Here is a 20999-nt window from a genome sequence, read left to right as displayed (position 1 = left end):
GCCGGCGAGCTCCGCCCTTCCGCGACGGCCCCGCCCCCGCCGTCGGCGAGCTCCGCCCTTCCGCGACGGCTCCCAGTGGCCGTTTGCTTCTTCCCCCAGCGCGTCTCTGAGGCTCAGTCAGGGCGTACTGTCTGCGGTTCTAGGGCCGCGTCGGGTTCTGTGGTGCAGAAGTACCCCGTCAGCCTTTCCGCTCGCAGCTGGTGGCGTTTGGCTGTCTGCACATTTGCTGTGACAGGTCGACGCTGCCGCCAGTGTTCGCGGCCGCGTCTTTGCGTTTCTCTTGGGCAGATGCCCGAGAGCTGGATTTCTGGGTCGAACGGCAGATTTATGTTTACCTTGATGAGAAACCGCCAGGCTGTGTCGAAACGCGGTAGAACGCTGCCCCGCCGCTGCGCGAGGGCCTGGGGCTTCGAGTCCTGGCCCAGCGCGCACCTCAGCAGGACTGAAATGGACTCTGGAGTAGAAGGATGAGCCACACAGCAGGAAAGGGCGGACCTGAACTTGACGCCGCGTCGGCCCTGCCCTACCGCTGTCACCTTGACCCTGAAGTCCTGACCTCCTTGTGCTCATGGAGACCCTGAAAAGGTAGATGTGGGAGGGGCTAGGGAAGTCGGAGCAGGGACTGCAGGGGAGTGGGCCCACCCAACGGTGCTGGGACCTGGCTGCAGACGGCCTGGGGCGGGGGACACCGACGCACAAGTGTCACTGAAGGCCCTGCCAGCTGCCACACATACTCCGTGCTCCCATCCAGCCCGGGGCTCCCACGGAAGGAGGAGCCATTTCTCCTACCCTGGGGTCTTCACCTCTGTAACCTCAGGTCCAGGTGGAACCCAGGAGGTCCCACAAGGCGGGACAAGGTCATCCCCTGCACAGGGCAGTTTTGAGTTTGGTGTGCTACCTCAGAAGGGCATCAGCGCTGGGCTCCCCGTGTGGCCCCTCCCACAGGCCATCAGCTCCGAGTGAGCACCCGGCTCAGGGACAAAAGGGTCTAGAAGCACCTGTCCAAGCCTCCTCGGAATTTGGACAACTTGGAAAAGCTGAAGTGTGCATTTATCGAGCACCAGCTATGTGCCTGGGTTCCTTCATATGCACCATTTCTTTTGACCATCCCTGAGAACTGAACCCTCATCTCTCCCCCAAGGAAACACGCAGAGGTTATGTGGTCTGCCCAGAGTCCGCCTACTGAACGGCAGATCTGGTCCCACCCCACACAGACTGGGCCCCTGACCCGGAAAGCCTGGGTGGTGCCCCCAGTGTGAGCAGTGGCGTCAGGCCCCCTGGTGCGCTCTGTGACCTCGGGAAAATGATGGAGCCTCTCTGAACTGCTGCTGCCCTGACTCTGTCAAGGCCACTGACCTGTCGTGCAGACGGGCTGTGGTCCCCATGGGAGGGACTCTGCACAGTGCCTGGCACTTGGCAAGAGTGAGTGAAGGTTGTCCCTGGGCTGGGAGACAGTCTGGGCTCCTCCAGCCCCTTGGGAGGGCTGCCCTTTCTGTCCAGCTGGGTCTGTTCACAGCCCATTTTCAGGAGGCAGAGGTGGGACCTCGGCATCTCCTGAGCCAGCCCAGCCGGGGGCAAAGCTCCGGCCTGCATGACGCAAGAGAAGGCGTTGGGGCCTTGGTGTTGGCCTCCTCACCGCATCCCCAAACGCTGTCCATCCTTCAGGGCCATCGGATCGCCTCCTCCGGGCAGCCTTCTGCCTACCTCCGTCCCTGGCCTGTGTGCCAGCAGCCAGAGCACTTCGGGGATCAAAGCCTGGGGGAGGTAACCCTAGGCCAGCATGATCCCAGCGATGGTCTCACCCCGCAGAGGAGCCGCTGTGGACGACCCGGACGGACGGACGCGTCCACCTGCGTGTCCACCCCACCTGCCCGCAGCCGCCCTGCACCATTCACCAGATGTTCCTGGAGTCCCTGGACAAGTACGGACACCTCAGTGCCCTGAGCTTCAAGCGCCTCGGCGTGTGGGAGGACATCTCTTACTCCCAGTACTACCTGCTGGCCCGGAGAGCCGCCAAGGGCTTCCTAAAGGTGAGCCCCCCTCCCCAGACCTGCCCCAGCTCTGGGCCCTCCGGGCCCCCTCCCCGGCCCCTGCCTGGCAAGCCTTTAGAAACAGTAACTGCAAAGCCACTACCACTTTCTGGGCGATGGAATGTACCGGGGCCTCGTACTGAGGGTCTTACCGTTGCTGAGCCCTCATCCCGTGCCCCGCACTCAGCCTTTGCTTTTCATTTGTGATCGCGTTGGAGATGAGTGGGGCCACCCAGTGTGCGGGGCGGGCCGGGCTGGGAGGGGCGGCCAGGGCCCAGGGCGTCCTCTCCTGGGTGCAGCCTGTGCGCCAGAGAGGCCCCCTTCCGAGCCGGCTGACCCGGCCTGTCTGCTTGGTCCTGGAGCTCGGCCTGGAGCGGACCCACAGCGTGGCCATCCTCGGCTTCAACTCCCCGGAGTGGTTTTACTCAGCGGTGGGCACCGTATTTGCCGGGTGAGTGGCTGCGGGCGGGGCAGAGTCTCCGGTGGGTCGGAGGCGGGCAGAGAGAGGAGGGAGGGAGGGTTTCTTCTTTTCAGAGGCCCCCCACGACCCCCTCCCCCCCAGCTTCCCCTCCCCCCTCCCCTCCAGGGCAGGGGGCCGGGCCAAGGGTGCGCTCTCTGCCCGGCTCAGACAGGAACCCCCTGGGTCTCCTGCAGCGGCATCGTCACCGGCATCTACACCACCAGCTCCCCGGAGGCCTGTCAGTACATCGCCCAAGACTGCCAAGCCAACATCATTGTGGTCGACACACAGAAGCAGCTGGAAACGATCTTGAAGGTCTGGGGGGTGCGGAAGTGGGCGTGGGGGCCAGAGGCCGGGTGCCCGTACACCTCCAGTTCACAAAGGACTTTTCCACCCCTCCCTCCGGCCCCCCTCCCCCCGTCCCACACAGCAACCCCACACCTAGAGTTAGGACATGTCTACCCCAGGTCACTGTTTACTCTAACATTTGCGCCGGGCAAGCTTCCAAGCCGAACAGACTGCACACTCGTGGCCGGCGCTCCCGTGCCGGTTCCATGCGTGTTTCCACCGCTCAGTTCACCGATCTGCCATTTTCGCTGAAGTTTGTGAAGCAAATCTCTGACCTGACCTCATGTCACACCCTGAGCATTTCAGTCCGTTCGTGCGCTTCATGAGAATACGGAACGCTCCCTCAGTAATCGGTGACCTCGTCAGTCCACTTACCGTTTTGACATCAGGTTCCTTTGAATCGGGACATAAACTGGCCACAGACTGGCCGAGTCTCTGTCTTTAATTCAGAACAAAGCCCATGCTGGCCAGACAGGAACTCCTTACCTGGGAACCTGTTACAAACGCAAGCCCTGAGGCCCCACTGCATCTGGCAAGGGGCCTGCCTGGCAGCCCCCACTGGCGGCGGCAGAGCTGGGTCAGCCGTCCCGGCAGGGCCCCGCATTCCAGATTTATCTGCTCACCTCCGCTCCCTGAACTCCTGTGCTGCTGGCAGATGGAGGCGCTTGGCGGGTTTCCCAGTAAGCAGACGTCGTGTGCATGAGCTGGGTGATGCCAGGCGGTACCGCTTGCAGGGTCTGCGCTCCATCAGTGCATTTGAGAGGGGAGGGGGGGGGTCCCCCAGCCCTTCTCCGCTGATGGTCACCACTGAATGGAGGCCGAATGTTGTTCTAAGTTAGCGGCGCCTTTTCTCCAGGGGAAGGGCTGCGCCTCACAGCCTGGGGGCTTTGCCACCTGAAGGCCTCACTTGTACCACGCCCGTGTGGTAGGCAGGACGACGCTCTGTCTTGGTGACGGCTCTGTGCACGTCTGACCCTGTTGACTGAGCCCCCAGCTGTGACTGTGCATTTGTCCATTTCTGCTGTTGGTTCTGTCAGTTTTCGCTCGGGCGTTCTGAAGTTCTGTCCTACCTCCATGTGCAGAGTCCTGCGTCCTCGTGATGCGGCAGCCCCTGCATCTGTGAGACGCGTCCCTAAAGAGGAGCAGGGACAGTGTTTGTCCCAGACCTACTCTGTCTTAAGTTGCTAGAGCCGCTCCAGAATTCCTGTGGTTAATGTTTGCACGGCGAGTGCTTCTGCATTCTGTACCCTCAGCCAGTCTGTGTCCTTAGGTGTAGCGCACGGTCCCTGCCGATCGCATCGCCTGGGGTCCCGCCTTTCTGTGCCACCTGACGGAGCTGTGGGGCTCTGAGTCGACCAGCGAGCTGTTCCCGCGTGTCCTGTGCTTTGTTCCTTTCCTCCTCTCCCCGGAGTTCTTTCGGATTGAGTTTTTTATTTTTATTTTATCTTGTTTCTTGGTGTCCCAGTTTATCTCCGGCAGCTAACTAGCTCCCCCTTTGTTTGCAGTAGGGTTTACCTTAGCCTTTTTAACTTCGCCCAGCCCACTTTATTATACAACTTCTGCTAGTGTGTAGTATCACGCTGTGTGGCCATCACACAATGTGCGGCTTCACTGGGAAGCAGGACTCTTGCAATGACTACTCCCTCCCCCTCCAGCCCATTGTCTGCAGCCCATTGTCTGCAAAGTACTTCCAGGGTTATAAACACCATGCCACACTGTTTTCAACACAATTAAATTTTTTAAATTGTTTATTTTTGAGAGAGACCAAGAGAGAGTGTGTGAGCAGGGGAGGGGCAGAGAGAGGGGGAGACACAGAATCCAAAGCAGGTTCCAGGCTCTGAGCTGTCAGCACGGAGCCCGACGCGGGGCTTGAACCCACAACCGTGAGATCTGACCTGAGCCGAAGTCGCACGCTTCACCGACTGAGCCCCCCAGGCGCCCCAGAGACATTTTGAAAGAAGGAAAAGTGTTTTTCATATTTACCCACATGTCTGCCACCTACACCCTCATTCCTTGACGTGGATACAAGTTCGCATCTGGTATCATCCTCTGCCTTAGGGCTCTCTTCTGGGCATCTGCGTGGCTCAGACAGTTGAGCATCTGACTCCTGATCCCAGCTCAGGTCATGATCTCAGAGTCGGGAGTTCAGGCCTCGCACTGCATTTTCTACACAGATGTGATGGTAACACATTCTCTCAGCTCCGCTTTGTCTGCAAACATGTTTATTTCCATGTATTCAAAAGATATTTTCATGTGGTCTAAAGTTCTGTGCTGCCAGGTTTTTTTTTCTTTTAGTCTTTTAAAGATTCCATTCCAGTGTTTTTAACTTTACGTAATTTCTGAGGAGAAGTCTGTTATTTCACATCTTTGTTCCTCTCCGTATATTTGGGTATCTTGTTTCTCTGGCTGCTTCTAATTATTGATATTTTTTGGTCTCCTGTTTGTATTTTGGTTCCAGCGTAGCTAACATGCAGGTGTACGAGACAGGGACTCAGCACTTGCCCACGGGCGCTGCTGCGCACCAGGACAGGTGCACTCCTCAGTCCCCTCACCTGTGTCCCCAGTCCCCACCCCTCCCCTTCCGCAGCTGTCCGGGAGTTCTCTGTAGTTGAGTCTGTTTCTTGGTTTTCCTCTCTCTCCCTCTCTGTCTTTTTCCCTTGCATATGAGTGAAATCATATGGTATTTGTCTTTCTTTGATTTATTTTGCTTAGAATAATACTCTCTAGCTCCATCCATGTTGTTGCAAATGACAAGAATTCATCCTTTTCTTCCTTAAGTTTATTTACTTGAGAGAGAGAGAGAGAGAGAGTGTGTGTGAGCAGGCGAGGGGCACAGAGAGAGGGAATCCCGCGCAGGTTCCGCGCTGTCGGCACAGAGCCTGTCTCGGGGCTTGAAGTCCTTGAACCAGGAGATCATGACCTGAGCCAAGACCAGCAGTTAGATGCTGAACTGACGGGCCCACCCAGGCGCCCCAAGATGTCATTCTTTTTGATTGCCGAGTAATACTCCATGTGTATGTACCACATCTTCATCCATCGATGGACATCTGGGCTCTTTGCATACTTTGGCTCTTGTCGATAGTGCCGCTGCAACCGTTGGGGCGCGGGTGCCCCTGTGAACTCGCACTCCGGTATCCCTCGGGTGAATTCCTAGTAGTGCTATTGCTGTGTCGTCCGGTACTTCTATTTTTAACTTAGGAACCTCCACACTGTTTTCCAGAGCCACTGACCAGCGTGCATTGCTGCCAGCCGTGCCAGAGGGTTCCCGTTTCTCCTCTGGCCGCTTCTAAGATGTTTCCCTTCATCCCTGGTGATCGGCCGTTTGACTGAGTTGTGTCCTGCTGTGGTCTTGCTTTGTGTCTGTCCTGCTGGGGTCTCACTTTGAGTCTTGAACTGGTGGATTTATAATCAAATCCAGCAATTTCTCAGACTGCTTTTCAATTTTCAAAAAAAATTCCCTGGGACTCCAACTACGTGTATGTTAAGGGTCTTGATGCTCTCCCACAGGTCTTGTTTTTCCAAGGTTTTTCTCCTTGAGCTTTACTTTGAGGCTTGTGTTTGGGCTTTCGGGGCAGGTTTACGTGTCTTCAGTCTTGGGCTCCGTTAGCTCCCACGCTCAGAGCTGACCTGCCACTCTCCGCCCGCACCGCAGGGGCCCTGCGTCCTGCTGACGGACACGTGGATGGTTCTGGCCCCGTGACCTCCGTGGTGGTTCACTCTCTGCCGTGCACGCTGGCTCAGCCAAGGATTCGGGAGGACAGGGCCCCTGGCGACAGATTTCTAGAACTCTCTCTTCCCGGTGTCTCCTCGCTGGGGTCCAGTCCCATGGCCTTCCTGAACTCTGGGCTCTGTCACCCCCACTCAGCGAGATGACCAAGTTCTGTTCTCCCTCCGTTCCTCTCTCCATCCCCTGCTCTGTCAACCCCCTCTCTGTCCCCTCTGTCCCCTCCCTCTCTGTTCCCTCAGCTGTCCCCCGTCTATCCCCTCCCTCTGCCCCCTCCATCTCTGTTTCCTCTGTCCCTCCCCATCCCTCTGTCTGTCCCCCCAGTCTGCCCCCTCAATCTGCCCCCTTCCTCTCTCTCTGTCCCCCATCCCTTCCCCATCCCTTTCTGTTGTGGGATGAATTATACTTCATTAAACTGGCCCCTGGGGTGCGTGGTTCTCCTCTGAAGGGACAGCTATGCACAAAGGGTGGCCAGTGGCCCAGTGGGTCACAGGTCAGGGCCTGGGAACCTAGCGACCAAAGTGCCTGCCAGGCAGACCATTGCCTGGGGTCTTCCCAGCAGGTGACTTTCTCTAGTGAAACCCCGGTATGTGTCCTGTCCACACAGATCTGGAGAAATCTGCCACATCTGAAGGCCGTAGTGACATATGGAGAAGCCCCTCCCAGGAATATGGTCAGCGTATACACGGTATGTGGGTGGAGGGCTCGGGGACCGGGGGCACCGGGCTGGCCGCCCCGCTGACCGAGTGCCGCTCTGCCCGCCTGGCTGCAGATGGAGGAGCTCCTGGGGCTAGGGGCCGAGCTGCCGGAGGAGACCCTGGACGCGGCCATCGGTGCCCAGCAGCCCAACCAGTGCTGCGTGCTAATCTACACCTCGGGCACCACGGGCAGCCCCAAGGGCGTGATGCTGAGCCAGGACAACGTAGGGGGAGTCCCAGATGGGTGGGCGGGGCTGCAGGTGGGCCCGGGGGACGGACCTGCCCTGGCAGGCCCTCAGCTCAGGGGCCCAGGACATGCAGGATAACCCTTGGTCTGCGGCCCATACGGAGCCCGGCGAAGGCGTGGAGGAGGGCGGGGGCGCGGGGAGCCTGTCCTGGGAGCTCCCCACAGAGATGCCCGGCAGGCATCCCCGGAGTAGCCCAAGCCCCAGGGTGAGCCCGCCGGGCCCGGCTGCCTGTCCCCCAGATCACGTGGACGGCGCGGCACGGCAGCCAGGCGGGCGGCATCCAGCCGGCCGAGGTCCAGCAGGAGGTGGTGGTCAGCTACCTGCCCCTCAGCCACATCGCCGCGCAGATCTACGACCTGTGGACGGGCATCCAGTGGGGGGCCAAGGTCTGCTTTGCCGAGCCGGACGCCCTGAAGGTCAGTCTCCTCCGCCGCGCCGCGCCCCGAGTGGGCACTCGTGGGCACGCGCATTCCCTGCACACCTGCCAGATTTCTTTCGGGGGCAATCAGCACAGCCCGCCTGGGCAGCCAGAAGGGACTGACTGATGATGTCACAGAGGCAAGAGGCCACGTGCCATTGAGGACAGGCCACAGACAGCCACGGCCCTGCTTCGAGGCCCATAAACTACCCCCAGGCTGTGAAAACTCGCGGGACACGCACACTCACACGCCCCCACCCGCAGCTCACTGGCCCGAGTGGGGTCCTTTGTCAGCTCCTAAATTGGCCACCGCTTAGGGGGGTTCAGTGGTCACATCTGGGTTAGAGGATAGAGTCGCCACCCCAGGGCTAGGAGGGGACCCAGGAGCCTCGAGGCAGTGGGGACGGCAGATTGTGCAGATGTGTGTCTCCGCATGTGGGCACGCGTGTGTGGCCTCGGGGGCGTGTGTGCGTGTGGACTCGGGTGCGAGGGGCCGCCTGGCACTGAGCCATGGGCCTTCCCGGACAGGGGAGCCTGGTGAACACGCTGCGGGAGGTGGAGCCCACGTCCCACATGGGGGTGCCTCGGGTGTGGGAGAAGATCATGGAGCGCATCCAGGAGGCGGTGGCTCAGTCAGGGTTCATCCGGCGCAAGATGCTGCTCTGGGCCATGTCGGTGACCCTGGAGCAGAACCTGACGTGCCCCGGCAGGTACCTCGAGGACTGAGGACAGGGGACAGGAGGCCTGGGACGGGGGGACAAGGGGACAGGGGACAGAGGACAGGAGGTGGGCCGAGGATGGGACAGGCTGGGTTCATCCTGGGACCTCTGTGCAGAAGGCCCGGCAGGCGCTGGGCTTGAGACCGCCTTCAGTCACCGTGTCTCTGTGTTCTGAGTGGGAGACAGACTTGCTCCGTCTGGGGTGGCATTCACCTCCCTGGGAGCAGCTCCTGAGTGTCCAGTGACAAGGGCTTTTCCAGACTCCAGGTGACTCTTTCAGGTCACCGGACTGCTTCTGGCCGCTTTTCACATTTCCACAAGTGCTGTGAGAGGGTCAGTGGCACGAACCTGGCCTGTCCCAATTTAGAAACTGTTTCCCTTACTAGTGAGTCTGAAACAGTATCACGTCTCATGAGGCATATACATGTGTGTGCAAATACGACTTCACTTGCACAGACACAGAGCGTGAATATGCGTGAACACCTCACTCGTGGGCTTGTGCTTGCGTGTCCACGCACGTGGACTCGGAGCCTCTGCACACACGTTTCCCTGCGTGGGGGCGCACGTGCACCTGGACACTGTCTGACTTCCGCGCTCAGATGCGTCACACCTGCGTGTGCGTGCGCGTTCACAGATGGCCAGGCCGGTGTGCGCCCACCAAATACCCACCTTTTTCACGTGGTTCCTTTGTGGACTGTCCCCCTCCCCCACCAGTGGCCTGAAGCCCTTCGCGGCCAGGCTGGCAGACCGCCTGGTGCTGGCCAAGGTCCGCCAGGCCCTGGGCTTTGCCAGGTGTCAGAAGAACTTCTACGGAGCGGCCCCCATGGCCACGGCGACACAGCGCTTCTTCCTGGGCCTCAGCATCCCCTTGTACTCGGGCTATGGCCTCAGCGAGACCTCGGGGCCCCACTTCATGTCCAGCCCGCGCAGCTACCGGCTCACCAGGTACACGCGCCCGCCTGCCCGCGCCCGCGGCCCGGGGCCCGGGAAGGCTCTGTCGGAGGCCCGTCCCTCCAGTGTTGGGGGTGTGGAGAGGGGGTCCCCGCTCCGCTGGGACAGGGCCAGTCCCGGGCAGGGGCCGAGTGCAGGGTCCTTGCTGAGCCTCAAGACCTCCCTCCCGCCGGGCCCGTCACCAGGCTTCAGGTTGTGCACTGGGGTTCCCCTGGTCAGTTCCTTCGTTCGTTCACCTTAAAGCTGCTTCCTGCCCCCCTCGGCCCTAAGTCCCCTCTTAAGATACACAGATCCTGGGAGGGGACACCTTCTGGCCGTCGGCCGAGAACGAGGGGCTGAGACGCCGGGGGCTCCCAGGGGAGGCCTGACCCTGGGCTGAGGCCGCCTCCGACCGCCCCCAGCTCCGGCAGGCTGGTGCCAGGCTGCCTGGCGAAGCTGGTTAACAAGGACGCGCAGGGCGTCGGGGAGATCTGCCTGTGGGGCCGCACCATCTTCATGGGCTACCTGAACATGGAGGACAACACGCGCTCGGCCATCGACGCCGATGGCTGGCTGCACACGGGCGACCTGGGCTGGCTGGACGAGGACGGCTTCCTCTACGTCACGGGGCGCCTCAAAGGTGAGTGAGTGCATGTGCGGGGCGTGCGCGTGAGGGTGAGCGTGTGCGTGCACGTGTGAGCGTGCGAGCGAACGTGCGTGCATGTGTGGGTGTGCGCGAGCGTGTGTGTGTGCACGTGCATGGGTGTGAGCCCGTGTGTGCACTGAGTGTGAACACGTGCACGTGCATGGGTGTGAGCGTGTGTGCACTGTGAGTGTGCGCGAGAGTGTGAGTGTGTGCGTGCACGTGTGAGCATGTGTGTGCGCACTGTGAGTGTGAGCGTGTGCATGCGAGTGTGAGCGTGTGTGCACGTGCATGGGTGTGAGCCAGTGTGTGCACTGTGAGTGTGAGCATGTGTGTGCACGTGTGAGCGTGTGCGTGAGAGTGTGTGCACGCGTGGGAGTGTCTGAGTGTGAGTGTGTGTTCATGGGTGTGCGTGCGGGCACGACTGTGAACATGTGTGAGCATGTGTGCACATGTGTGAGCGCGTGTGAGTGTGTGTGTGAGCGTGTTTGAGCGCGGCCTCAAGGCTGTGGGCGTGGAGGGGGGTACTGCCTCTACCATTTGTGCCCTAAGTACTGAGCCCATTAAGTTCCTGCACTTGGACTGACATCGATTTGCCCCGACTCACTAATGATGGCACCCAGAGAGGTTAAGGAACTTGCCCAAGGTCACCCAGTCAGTAAATGGTGGAGCTGGGATACAAACTCCTTGAAGAAACAAGGCAAGTCTTTCCAGAAGATTCTGGGGTATAAACAGCACATATTTTTATATGCAAATAGGGATGATACTGAGAAGAACACAGATTGGATATAAAATTTAAAATAAAACACGAGACCTCAAATTTCCTTGAAAATGGGGCCCTCCAGGGAGGTGAGCCGGGGACTTCGGCGGAAAAGGTGCTTTGCCCACTTGTGCCCAAACACGTCCCTACAGGAACCCCCACCAGCTCTCTGAGTGGGTCTCTCCCCGGTAGAGGTGCCATCGGGCTGGGCTCTGCTGGCCATGGGGGGCCGGCCGGCTCGGCGCCCAGGCTGGGAGAGCCCTGCCCGCCGTCCTGCTGCCCGGCTGGGCTGACAGCGCCCTCTGGGGCTGAGCTTGGTGCCGGCAGGGGAAGGATGCAGCGTGGCTGGAGGTCAGCCCCCAGCATCACGGCCAAGACACGCACCTGTCCCGCCACCCCACCCCAGCGGCAGCGTCTGGGGCTGGTCTGTCTGCCTGGACTTGCACCAGCACCCGGGTATCTTTGTGACGCGACCGGACACCCGCGTGAGGCCGTGGTCTTCCTCTTCAAGACAGCGCCGCCGCCTCCGGAAACCTGCCAACATTTCGGGTTTGGTTCCTCTGCTCTACCGACTGATGGGTGAGAATGTACCTCTTCACCACGCTGAGCCTTCTGATCCATAAACGTGGTGCTGGTCGCTCAGCCTGGACAAATACCTTTGAAAACATGGACTAGATGATTTTCTGGGAAAATGTAACTACTTCCAGAAAAGATAGAAGTTTAAACAGATGTATTCCCATGGAAACAGTAGGGACAGTGCCCCTCCCCCCACCACTGTCTCCGTTTTCTCTCTCTCACCACACACAAAACGTGGGGACCAGCAGGTGTCCTGAGGAATCTCAACAATAACTGAACTATTTTTTTGAGCACAAAAAAGGAAAACTTCCAAATTTTTGGTGAGGTGAGTATAACATGGATACCAAAATCTGAAAAAGATTGTATTTACAAAGAAAACTGTGGACCAATGACTTTCATGAACATATATGCTAAAATCCTACATAAAATACTAGCAAACAGTATCTGCCAGCATATTAAAATTTAATCCATCGTGACCAGGAAATGCAGGGATATATAATTAATCGTATTAAGAGAACTTTAAAAGTTTATGATCATCTGCACGTATATTGAAAAGGCATTTCACAAGAATTGATAATATCCTCATTCGTGGGGAAAAAGCATGGGATAAAATCAGAAATGGATGATTATGTCAGAGCCAAGGGTGGGACTGGTGCCCGCCGTCCGCATCCCGCAATGTTTGAGGTGCTGGCCTTGACCACTGGGTGGAGACCGAGCTCCCGGAGAGGCCGACAGCAGTGCCCGCACGGAAAGCCAGGACCACGTAGGGAATCTGTGGCTTCCGTTTGCACCAGTGCATTTAGAAGGCATCACGGAAGAAACTAGTCCATCTATGATCGCAGCGAAGAGGCTAAAACATTTACAACAAAGAACGGAGCCCATGTAACTACTGGAGGGAAACAGGAAAACCAAGAAACTCTGTCGTGGTGGAAGGCGGGAGCTCTGTGGCTCTGACCTCGGGAGCCGTGAAGAGGGACTAGGAAGCTTTACTGCATCACAGACAACAGAGCAGTGGTCAGACCACCTTGAGCAAAGGCGGGTGACGAAGCTGGGAAGGTATCGATCGGGGTCACATGGAAGAAACAGGTGGTTTAAATGAGGACCCTGTCCATCCCTTGGTGTCCTTAAAACTTGTTTTTAATGTTTACTTATTTTTGAGAGAGAGACAGTACGAGCAGGGGAGGGGCAGAAAGAGAGGGAGGCACAGAGTCAGAAGCAGCTCCAGGCTCCAGCGGTCAGCACAGAACCCGACTCGGGGCTCGAACTCCCGAACCACGAGATCATGACCTGAGCCGAAGTCGGACGCCGAACGGACTGAGCCCTGCAGGCGCCCCCTCGGCATCTTACACCGAAGTCCCCCAGCAGCATCTGCGGTGTGCAGGTGTTTGCACACCTCTCCTGAGGTCTGCCCGAGTGCTCTCCTTCGGTGCCAGTGTAGTAACATCATGTAAAATCTGTCTTCTGCTCGCCTGTGCCGGGCACACAGGCTGCTTTCACGCCCGCCTGGGGTCCCAGGTCCTCGGTGAGTCACCCTGTGACTCTGCTGGTTTGTGTGTTCCTTCAGAGCCTGCAGTGACACAGTCAGATCATCTTCAAATAAGGACAGTTTTGTCCTTTCCTTTCCGGGGCAGCGGCAAACGGATGTGGGGACAGTGGTCGTCCTTGTGCTGTTCCCGATTTCAGGAGGGACACTTCCAACATTTTACCCTGGAGTGTGTTTTGACGGGTGTTCTCTCTACGCCCAGTTTGCCGAGGGTTTCTAGCACGTGCTGACAATGCAAGACGCTGGTGGGGGTGAGGGGGTGTTAGGGAAAGCCCAGGGAGGCCGGGCGGTGAGGGACACGGTGGTGCCCTCTCCGCCCACTCCCCCTGCCCTGGACACACCCCGTCTGACTGCCCCAGCGCCCGGGCAGCCCTCTGCCACCCAGGTGAGCTCCCTGCAGCCGGAGGCCATCCTGTTCTTCTCCTCTGCCCGACATCAACATGGGGCCCGCACACAGTGTGACCAACCCTTCTGTTCAACCAGAGTGGGGCACGAGCCAGCTAGAGCAGTCCAGGTGTATTCAGTAAGCGTCCACTTACTCCCACCTGGCGTGGCAGGCCTCCACCCTCCAGGGAAGAAGTCAGAGCTCTGAGTGCCCGCACCTGCTCATGCACGGCCCTCCGCAGGACGCGGGGCCGACGCTGAGAGACGCTCTGACAAGGGAGGGCCAGCGTGGGCCAAGGGGGGGCCTCCTGAGCTGAGCAGCCCTCGGAGAGCAGAGAGTGCTCCAAGGCCGGTGAGGGGGTGCGGGGAGGGTGTAGGCGAGTGAGAGGTGCTCCTGAGGGTGTGGGTCACCCCCCTCCCCCGCCGCACCTCCCCAAGCAGCCAGTGTGGCTGTGGGGGCTGTGGCCCGGCCTGGGTCCTAGTCTCGCCAGGGCGCTGGACTAAAGCTCGTGCCGGGGGCCTGGCCCTGTGTCCCCAGAACTGATCATCACAGCCGGAGGGGAGAACGTGCCCCCTGTGCCCATCGAGGAGGCCGTGAAGGCGGAGCTGCCCATCATCAGCAACGCCATGCTCATCGGGGACCAGAGGAAGTTCCTGTCCATGCTGCTCACCTTCAAGGTGCGTCTGGGGGGCTCGGGAGGGACGCCGGACTGTGGGTCGAGCCCGAGCAGAAGGCACGCCTGGCCGGGACATGTGTGGGTCTCCTGACTGTATTCTGGGACCACCTGTCGGCTACTTACACAGGGGGCCATGTAGCTCATGGAAACAGGCTCCGCCCTGCGCCGCCCCCCCACCCCAGTAATGTGCTGCTGTGACCATCCTTCTGTCCCAGCTCAGCCCGGCTCTGACCTCTGGCTTTTCAGTGCAAGCTGGACCCAGACACCTGCGACCCGACGGACTGCCTGACCGAGCAAGCCGTGGAGTTCTGCCAGCGGGTGGGCAGCACGGCCACCACCGTGTCCGAGATCGTGGGGAGGAGGGACGAGGCCGTGTACCGGGCCATTGAAGAGGGGGTCCAGAGAGTCAACATGAAGGCAGCCGCCCGGCCCTACCACATCCAGAAGTGGGCCGTCCTCCACAGGGACTTCTCCATCGCGGGCGGAGAGCTGGGTAGGGGCTCCCTGTTTGCTCTCAGTGCTCCGGGCCGTGTGGGGGGCAGAGGCAGGGCCTGCGGGAGCCTGGTGCGGAGGAGCACGCCGAGCACAAAGCCCCTGGCGGCCACGCTATCCAGCGGGAGGATGCCGCTGGCTAGGGCGTGGGCGGGCGGGCAGATAGGTGCTGGAACTTTCTCCCAACACAACCTCTAACTCTGCTCCGGCTGTGGGACCCTTTCCCCCGAAATCACAGGGGGACCAGCAGGCCGACACCAAGGCCCCCTGGTGCCTCCCGTGAAGTCGGGGGTGAAGCCTCCTGCCCCGCGGTCCACAAACCGCAGCAGTCTGGTGCCGCCCCAGCCGGATCCGGGGTGTCGCTCTCGGCTGCAGCACACTGGGGTGTCCCGGCCACAGGGCAGGTGGGAACGCCGCCTCCAGGAAACACCCCCGGACCCACTGAGGCCAACCAGGGTGCGAGCTCAGAGCAGCGCCGGGCTGCCGTCAGAGCCCGGGTCGCGGCCACACGTCTTCCGGGTTTCTCCGAGTCCCGGCCTCACCCCGTCCCTCCACTTGCTCTTAGGTCCCACGATGAAGCTGAAACGGTTAACAGTCCTGGACAAGTACAAAGACGTCATCGATTCCTTTTACCAGGAGCAGAAAAAGTGACCGGGGGCCATCCCCCAGCCTCTGCTGAAGACCGCAGGCCTCCGGGGTGCCTCTAGGCTCTAGGTGCCCCTCAGTTCGCTGAGATCTCTGGCAAGTCAGGGAGGTCTGGGGTCAGGGTGATGCAGGGACGTTTGCAACAGCAGCTGGCGGTTCCAGGAAGCTTCACGTGTGGGTAGTTTTAATTTTAAGCCTTTTGTTCAGGTGACACTGGAGATCGGCTCTCCCCCCAACCCCCAACCAGCTGTCCAGCGTGGGGGGGTGGTTCCCGGCCCTACAAGGGGGAGGGTGGGGGAGGGCGGCCGAATCACTCACGCCCCTGCACCCGCCCCCTATCGGCCCGCTCACCCTGATCTGGCGGGCGCCGCCGCTTGGGCACCGGGCTGTCCCGTGCCTTGCACTTGCTGACTGATCTGATGTTTAGTAAGACTGCCGCTGCCTAAGTGATTGTGCGAGGGTGTAATCTGAATATTAAACTATTTAACAGAACTGCCAACGAGCACCTGATTTTTCCTGTCAGTTGAGCAGGCGGGACCAGTCTGGAGAGTGGTGGGTGGGTGTTTAACCCTCGGGGCAGGTGCCACAGGCCTGAGGCCATCGAGGCAGGACCGCCTGCAGGGGGCGCTCCGGAACCGCCGCCGCTGGTGCCAGGAGGTCGCAGCCACACCACCCCCTTTGCCCCAAATACCTGGATCCAAAATGGCCCCTGGCGTCTCACCAGGAAGTAGGCGGAGAAAGCAGACACCCCAGTCAGTTCTGGAATTCTTTATTAGGGCGAACCCGAGGGTGGCGGGGAATTAGCACAAACAACAGATGGGAGAAGCTGCAGCTTGAACAGAGTAAAACACACCCAAGACGCGGGTCTGGCTACAAGCCCAGAAAAGCACGCAGACAGGGTATTTGCCAAGAACCCCGAGTGACCTGGGTGCTTTATGCAGAGTCCCCGGCCAGCAGAGCCGCAGGTGTTCATGAAAATAGTGACTGCGCCTCGGCCTCGAAGGACAGGGCGGGGCGGGGTCCACAGCTGGGCGCAGCCCCCACCGCGGCTCCTCTCTTGCTGGCACTGGGGGGTGGCAGTGATCCGGTGCTTCGGGGGAAGGGGGCAGCCACTGAGACAGGAAAGTAGAGGCCAGAACCCCCAGTTAACTGCAGCCGAAACGCTGGTGGCCGGGCGTTCGGGCCACTCTGGGCCAAGCAAGCGCAGGCCACAGGCCCCCGCGGCCACCCAGCGCGGAGCGGAGGCCCGACGCTGCGCCTCGCCCGTGTCCAGTGAAAGGAGGTCCCTCCACTCCCTGAAAGCTCCTGTCAAGAAGAGGGCATCTCGAGAGAAACAGAAAACTCGACCACACAGATGCATGTCTGTATCCAACCTATCTGTGTCTTAGTCACAAAAATTGCAGCTCTCATTACATATTTCTTGGATTTGAGGTCTTTATTCAAACTCAGGAATTCACGCGAGGACGTACCTGTCTACCTCCCACATCACTAAGAAACACGCGCACTCGCTGGCGGCGGCCTGGCCTCCCCGGAACCCGCCCCGCCCCCCCCCCCCCATTCAGCTTCGTAAGAATGCCACCGTGTGCTATCAGGTCAATATTCTGCCTTCTTCCTATGCATTTTTCATAAACCAAGGAAAACAGGGTTTTTCTTTAAAAAGTTATATGTTTTCTGTTATTAATTCTGTTTCGTATTTACAGCTGAGCAAAAACCATTTAAACCGAAGTGTAAAATGATTTACGTGGCCAATGGGACCGCCCACCGAGAGCTTACGGAAGACGCATACCGAACGGACACGCCATCAACAAACCAGGCCCTCGGGAAAAGTCCTCGGAGAGCAGGCCTGGCGTGTCCCTGCCTCCGCACAGATCTGGTTAAGGAAAGGCCGTGCCTAACAACGCACTGTCAGGAGAGCGGCGAGGCGCACATGTGCGCAGTGCGCAGTGCGCGGCCGGCGCGGACCCCACGCGCAGGGCCTCAGTCCAGGTCTCGGACCCGACGACAGATCTCCTCCGTGAAGTCTGAGCACTTGGCGTTGCCTCCGAGATCTTTAGTTAAGCTCTAAGACAGGAAGAAAAGCCAAGATAAAATGGACCCACACGCTAATCAAAGGATGGGTTTCCAGAAAGCCTCCAGGGAGACGAGGGTGAGCAGGTCTGCTCCCTGCTGGAGACTGAGGCCTACCCGGGAGGGCCAGGGCCTGGTTGGCACACAGGGCACCTTGAAGGGGCCACAACGCTGTGGCGGCAAAGGGAGGCAGGGAGGCTTTCCAAAATGTCCCCTCTGTCCCTCCAAAATGAAAGAATAAATACTTTGGGGAATTTGTAACCCTTAAAAAATATACTTTGACTCATTTTTGGGACTGAGAAACAATACTAAGGTAATATTTGAATCGCTTTTTTTCTTTTTAAGTAAGCTCTATGCCCGACGTGGGACTTGGCCTCACGCCCGGAGATCAGGAGTCTCACGCCACACCGACAGAGCCAGCAGGGCACCCCTGATCGCTGGCTGTTAGACTTCCCTCTTAGAGAAACCTTCCCATCCAGGCCCTGGGCTCCCGGCCGGCCCGACTTCCCTGCAGTCCCAACCAGACCTCGCCCGGCTGCGTCCTGCACAAGTCAAAGGACGGACCAGGCCATTCGGCCTCTCGGTGCAGGCCCTACAGCGAAGCTTCTCAGAACAGATCACAGGCCTTGAGGCCCGGCCCGCGGCCCTCAGCCCGATGCCACAGAGCATTCTGGGTAAGAGCCAGGCGCACGTGAGCCCCGACTGCGCGCACGAGCGGTGGGGCCTTGGACAGGTTAGTCTCCCCGGGCCCTGGCTTCCTCATCTATGAAATGGGATGATAGCATCTACTTCACAGGGCAGATGTGCTGAGATGTGCATAGTGCAAAGAACATAAGACCACGTGAGTATTTGACGTTGGCCGTGATCACTTTCATAGAAGTTGTGCTGTCCTGTCACCGATGCACATCCTGTGCTGTCACGGCAAATGTGTCTGCCGCCCAGGTCCCAGCCCTGGAGGCCTGAGACCGCAGCTCACCGCCCTGCGCCTCCGCCACGTGACACCCCTCCACGGGGAGGAAACGCTGTCTAGAAAAGTGCACGACGCGGCCCGATAGTGCAGTGACCCCACAGGAAACTGAGGCCTCATTGGCTCCGGCCCCCAGACCCCCCGCTCCCCCCACGGAAAGCGCCCAGGGCAGCGCGGCCGCCGGTACCTTTCCGTCCTTAATTGTCGCGAAGCACGCGGCCTCGACGCGCGCGGCGTGGGCCGAGAGCCCCATGTGGCGCAGCATCATCACGGCGCTGAGCAGGAGGGCCGTGGGGTTGGCCATGTCCTTGCCCGCGATGTCGGGGGCCGTGCCGTGAACCTGCCGTGGGAACAGAAGCGCAGTGAGGGGCCCGCAGACAGCGCTCCCCTGGGGACGCGGGGCCGGCACCTTGCCTCACGGCGACGAGCGTTTTCGAGCTGTTACTGGGCCCCTTCACACACGGCTCTGACAAGTCCAGCGTCGGAAAAGTAAAGAGCCAAAGTAATGGGGATAAAAGTGCAAAAGTAGGGACTAACAATCTTTCCCAACTTCCGAGAAGATGTTCTAACTGGAGGAGGGTGCATAATGAGTAACCCGGACACAAAATAAAGAGGGAAAGGAATGGATAAACCAAGCTCACCTAAAAAACAAAGCATCAGCTTCTTTGACAACTGGGAAAACCCGGCACTTGAAACCGGCCCCGACTCTAGGGCTGTTCGCGTGAACTCTGCCCCAGGTGTCACCAGGGTCCTTACCGACTCGAAGATAGCGACCCCGTTGGCTCCAATGTTGCCACTCGGTGTCACACCGAGACCTCCAATCAATCCCGCGCACAGGTCACTGGGGGCAGAAAAGCATTTTGAGGGTGCTCTGAAGAAGGAAGTTTCTCACCCCGTGCCCACACTTGGGTTTTTAAATACCACTCTCCACCGAAGGGAGCCAGCGCTCCTTGGAGAGCCGGCCAGTCCCGGACCACAGTGAGGGAACACAGGACGAGCTGGGGGGTCCTGCTTCGCCAGAAAGCAAATGGTGGACAGCGTCCGGAGGACACAGCTCAGGGCGACCCAAGCACCAATATGATGGTGGCTGTCGTGGGACCACCCACAGTGATGTCCCCGCCTCCAAACGGAGAAACAAGCTTCTGCGCACAGAACACCAACCAGAAGGCCCTTTCTCCCACTCACCCTCTTCCGAGAAGTCCTCCATTCACATCATCAGTGAGACTCACGGGGGAAGCAATGTGTTTTTCAAAGACAGACCACAGCTGTCGTACCTCCAGCCCCACCTGCAGCGGCGGCTGGGGGGAGGGCAGGCCCCGTTGTTGGGGCTGGACACTTCCTGGTCTAAATCGAGCTTCTCGAAACTTCCAGCAAGTTACGCAAGGTTCTCTGAGCCTCAGCTGCCTTACTGATAAAACAGAGGCAATATCTATTCTGTGGGACGGTCAGGATTTAATGATGTAACAGAGGAAGAGAATTTAGGAACGACTCATTTCTCAAGTCGGTTGTTGTCCCCCTAGGTCTGTTCTACGGCCCAAGTTAAGGAGCTAGAAATGCAGGAGGGATGACCCGATTCGTGCATGTGTGCGCGCGGGGAGGACGGCCAGGGGGCAGCGGGGGCCAGGGGGGCGGCAGGGGCAGCCCGGGAGCGCGGACTCAGTGTGGTCACGCGTCAGCACAGGAAGTCCCTGGCCCTTCCTGCAACCCCTCTGCAAGTCTGAAATTATGTCACAAGTCCCACGAAGTCTGAACGGGTGACCACCCACTAGGCAGCTGGACGGGACAACACACTGAACTCACGCAACCAGCAAAACCTCTGAGACGGGAAGAGGGGCTCATGGTTAGGGGACAGCAGCCCAGGGTTCATCGAACAGAGGATGACCCACCCAGCACGCAGTCATTGACGCGGCCGCCGGCGTCACTAGAACCCATGCAGCACGTGCTGCATGGATGACACGTCTACTTCGGGACATTTATCAATAGATCATAGGCTAACAAGGTGTGGCCAGACTCACCTGAGGATATCGCCATACAAATTCGGCATAACGAGAACGTCAAATTGGGACGGATCCTGGACCATCTGGGAAGAAGGCAGTGGTGGCGTTAGCGACCAGAGCCGCGGCCTGGCGCACGGACCGAGCAGGGAAGGAGCGCGGTACTTACGTTCAGACACACCGTATCGAGGTACATCTCATTAAACTTAATATCCTTGCAGTTCTCAGCAACTTCCCTGCATTTTTGCAGAAAAAGCCCATCTGACATCCGCCTGTATTTAGTAAAATAAGAATTGTTGAAGGAAAGACTTGCAGAAAGATAAGGATCAGATCAGAGTTCAACAGTGTTAGTTCCGGAAGCCCAGATGTCTGATTTCAATTATAGTAGTTATTTTTCAGGCAGTTAATAAAATGCAAACTAAAAATGTTTGGGGATATTTCTGGAAGCACAAAAGGATAAAAATATAAAAGTTTGATCGTAATGCTTATTTTTAATAGTCTTGTAAAATTATGAAATGTGTATTAACAAGAAAATGCTGAAATTGCTTTAAAAAGACTAGCTCATCGACCACTTAAGTGGTTTTACCATGCTACATGCTCAATGCTTCTCCCAGGCGGGAGCCCGCTTCCGGACCCACCGCGCTGGACTCCTATGGAGCGGGGCCCTCACCCCGCC

General features: G+C 58.9%; 2 protein-coding genes across 8 annotated transcripts in view; one reads left to right on the top strand and one right to left on the bottom strand.

Annotated features, from left to right (window-relative positions):
• The window catches only part of ACSBG1 (acyl-CoA synthetase bubblegum family member 1), a 39428-nt gene extending 23634 nt beyond the window's left edge, over positions 1-15794 (top strand). For 2 of the 4 annotated variants that reach the window (XM_029950200.1, XM_029950197.1), the window contains 12 exons: positions 1810-2030; positions 2393-2481; positions 2685-2805; positions 7170-7250; positions 7335-7484; positions 7748-7924; positions 8455-8636; positions 9360-9590; positions 9998-10215; positions 14020-14159; positions 14405-14651; positions 15216-15794. In XM_029950200.1, the coding sequence (XP_029806060.1) occupies positions 1810-2030; positions 2393-2481; positions 2685-2805; positions 7170-7250; positions 7335-7484; positions 7748-7924; positions 8455-8636; positions 9360-9590; positions 9998-10215; positions 14020-14159; positions 14405-14651; positions 15216-15301 (1943 nt within the window). In that variant the 3' untranslated portion in view covers positions 15302-15794. The remainder of the gene's footprint in view (positions 1-1809; positions 2031-2392; positions 2482-2684; positions 2806-7169; positions 7251-7334; positions 7485-7747; positions 7925-8454; positions 8637-9359; positions 9591-9997; positions 10216-14019; positions 14160-14404; positions 14652-15215) is intronic. The other 2 variants (XM_029950198.1, XM_029950199.1) reach the window with 2 other exon arrangements.
• The window catches only part of IDH3A (isocitrate dehydrogenase (NAD(+)) 3 catalytic subunit alpha), an 18972-nt gene continuing 8912 nt past the window's right edge, over positions 10940-20999 (bottom strand). For 2 of the 4 annotated variants that reach the window (XM_029950201.1, XM_029950202.1), the window contains exons 7-11: positions 20493-20595; positions 20345-20409; positions 19086-19170; positions 18517-18669; positions 10940-11634 (exon numbers count right to left, since the gene is read on the bottom strand). In XM_029950201.1, the coding sequence (XP_029806061.1) occupies positions 11485-11634; positions 18517-18669; positions 19086-19170; positions 20345-20409; positions 20493-20595 (556 nt within the window). In that variant the 3' untranslated portion in view covers positions 10940-11484. Of the gene's footprint in view, positions 11635-16048; positions 17357-18516; positions 18670-19085; positions 19171-20344; positions 20410-20492; positions 20596-20999 lie in introns of those variants that run through there. The other 2 variants (XM_029950203.1, XM_029950204.1) reach the window with 1 other exon arrangement.

Source organism: Suricata suricatta, chromosome 9, assembly GCF_006229205.1.
Source record: "Suricata suricatta isolate VVHF042 chromosome 9, meerkat_22Aug2017_6uvM2_HiC, whole genome shotgun sequence".
NCBI classification, from domain to species: domain Eukaryota; kingdom Metazoa; phylum Chordata; class Mammalia; order Carnivora; family Herpestidae; genus Suricata; species Suricata suricatta.
Note: the sequence above shows the minus strand (reverse complement) of the source record. Positions and strands in the feature narration are given on the sequence as shown.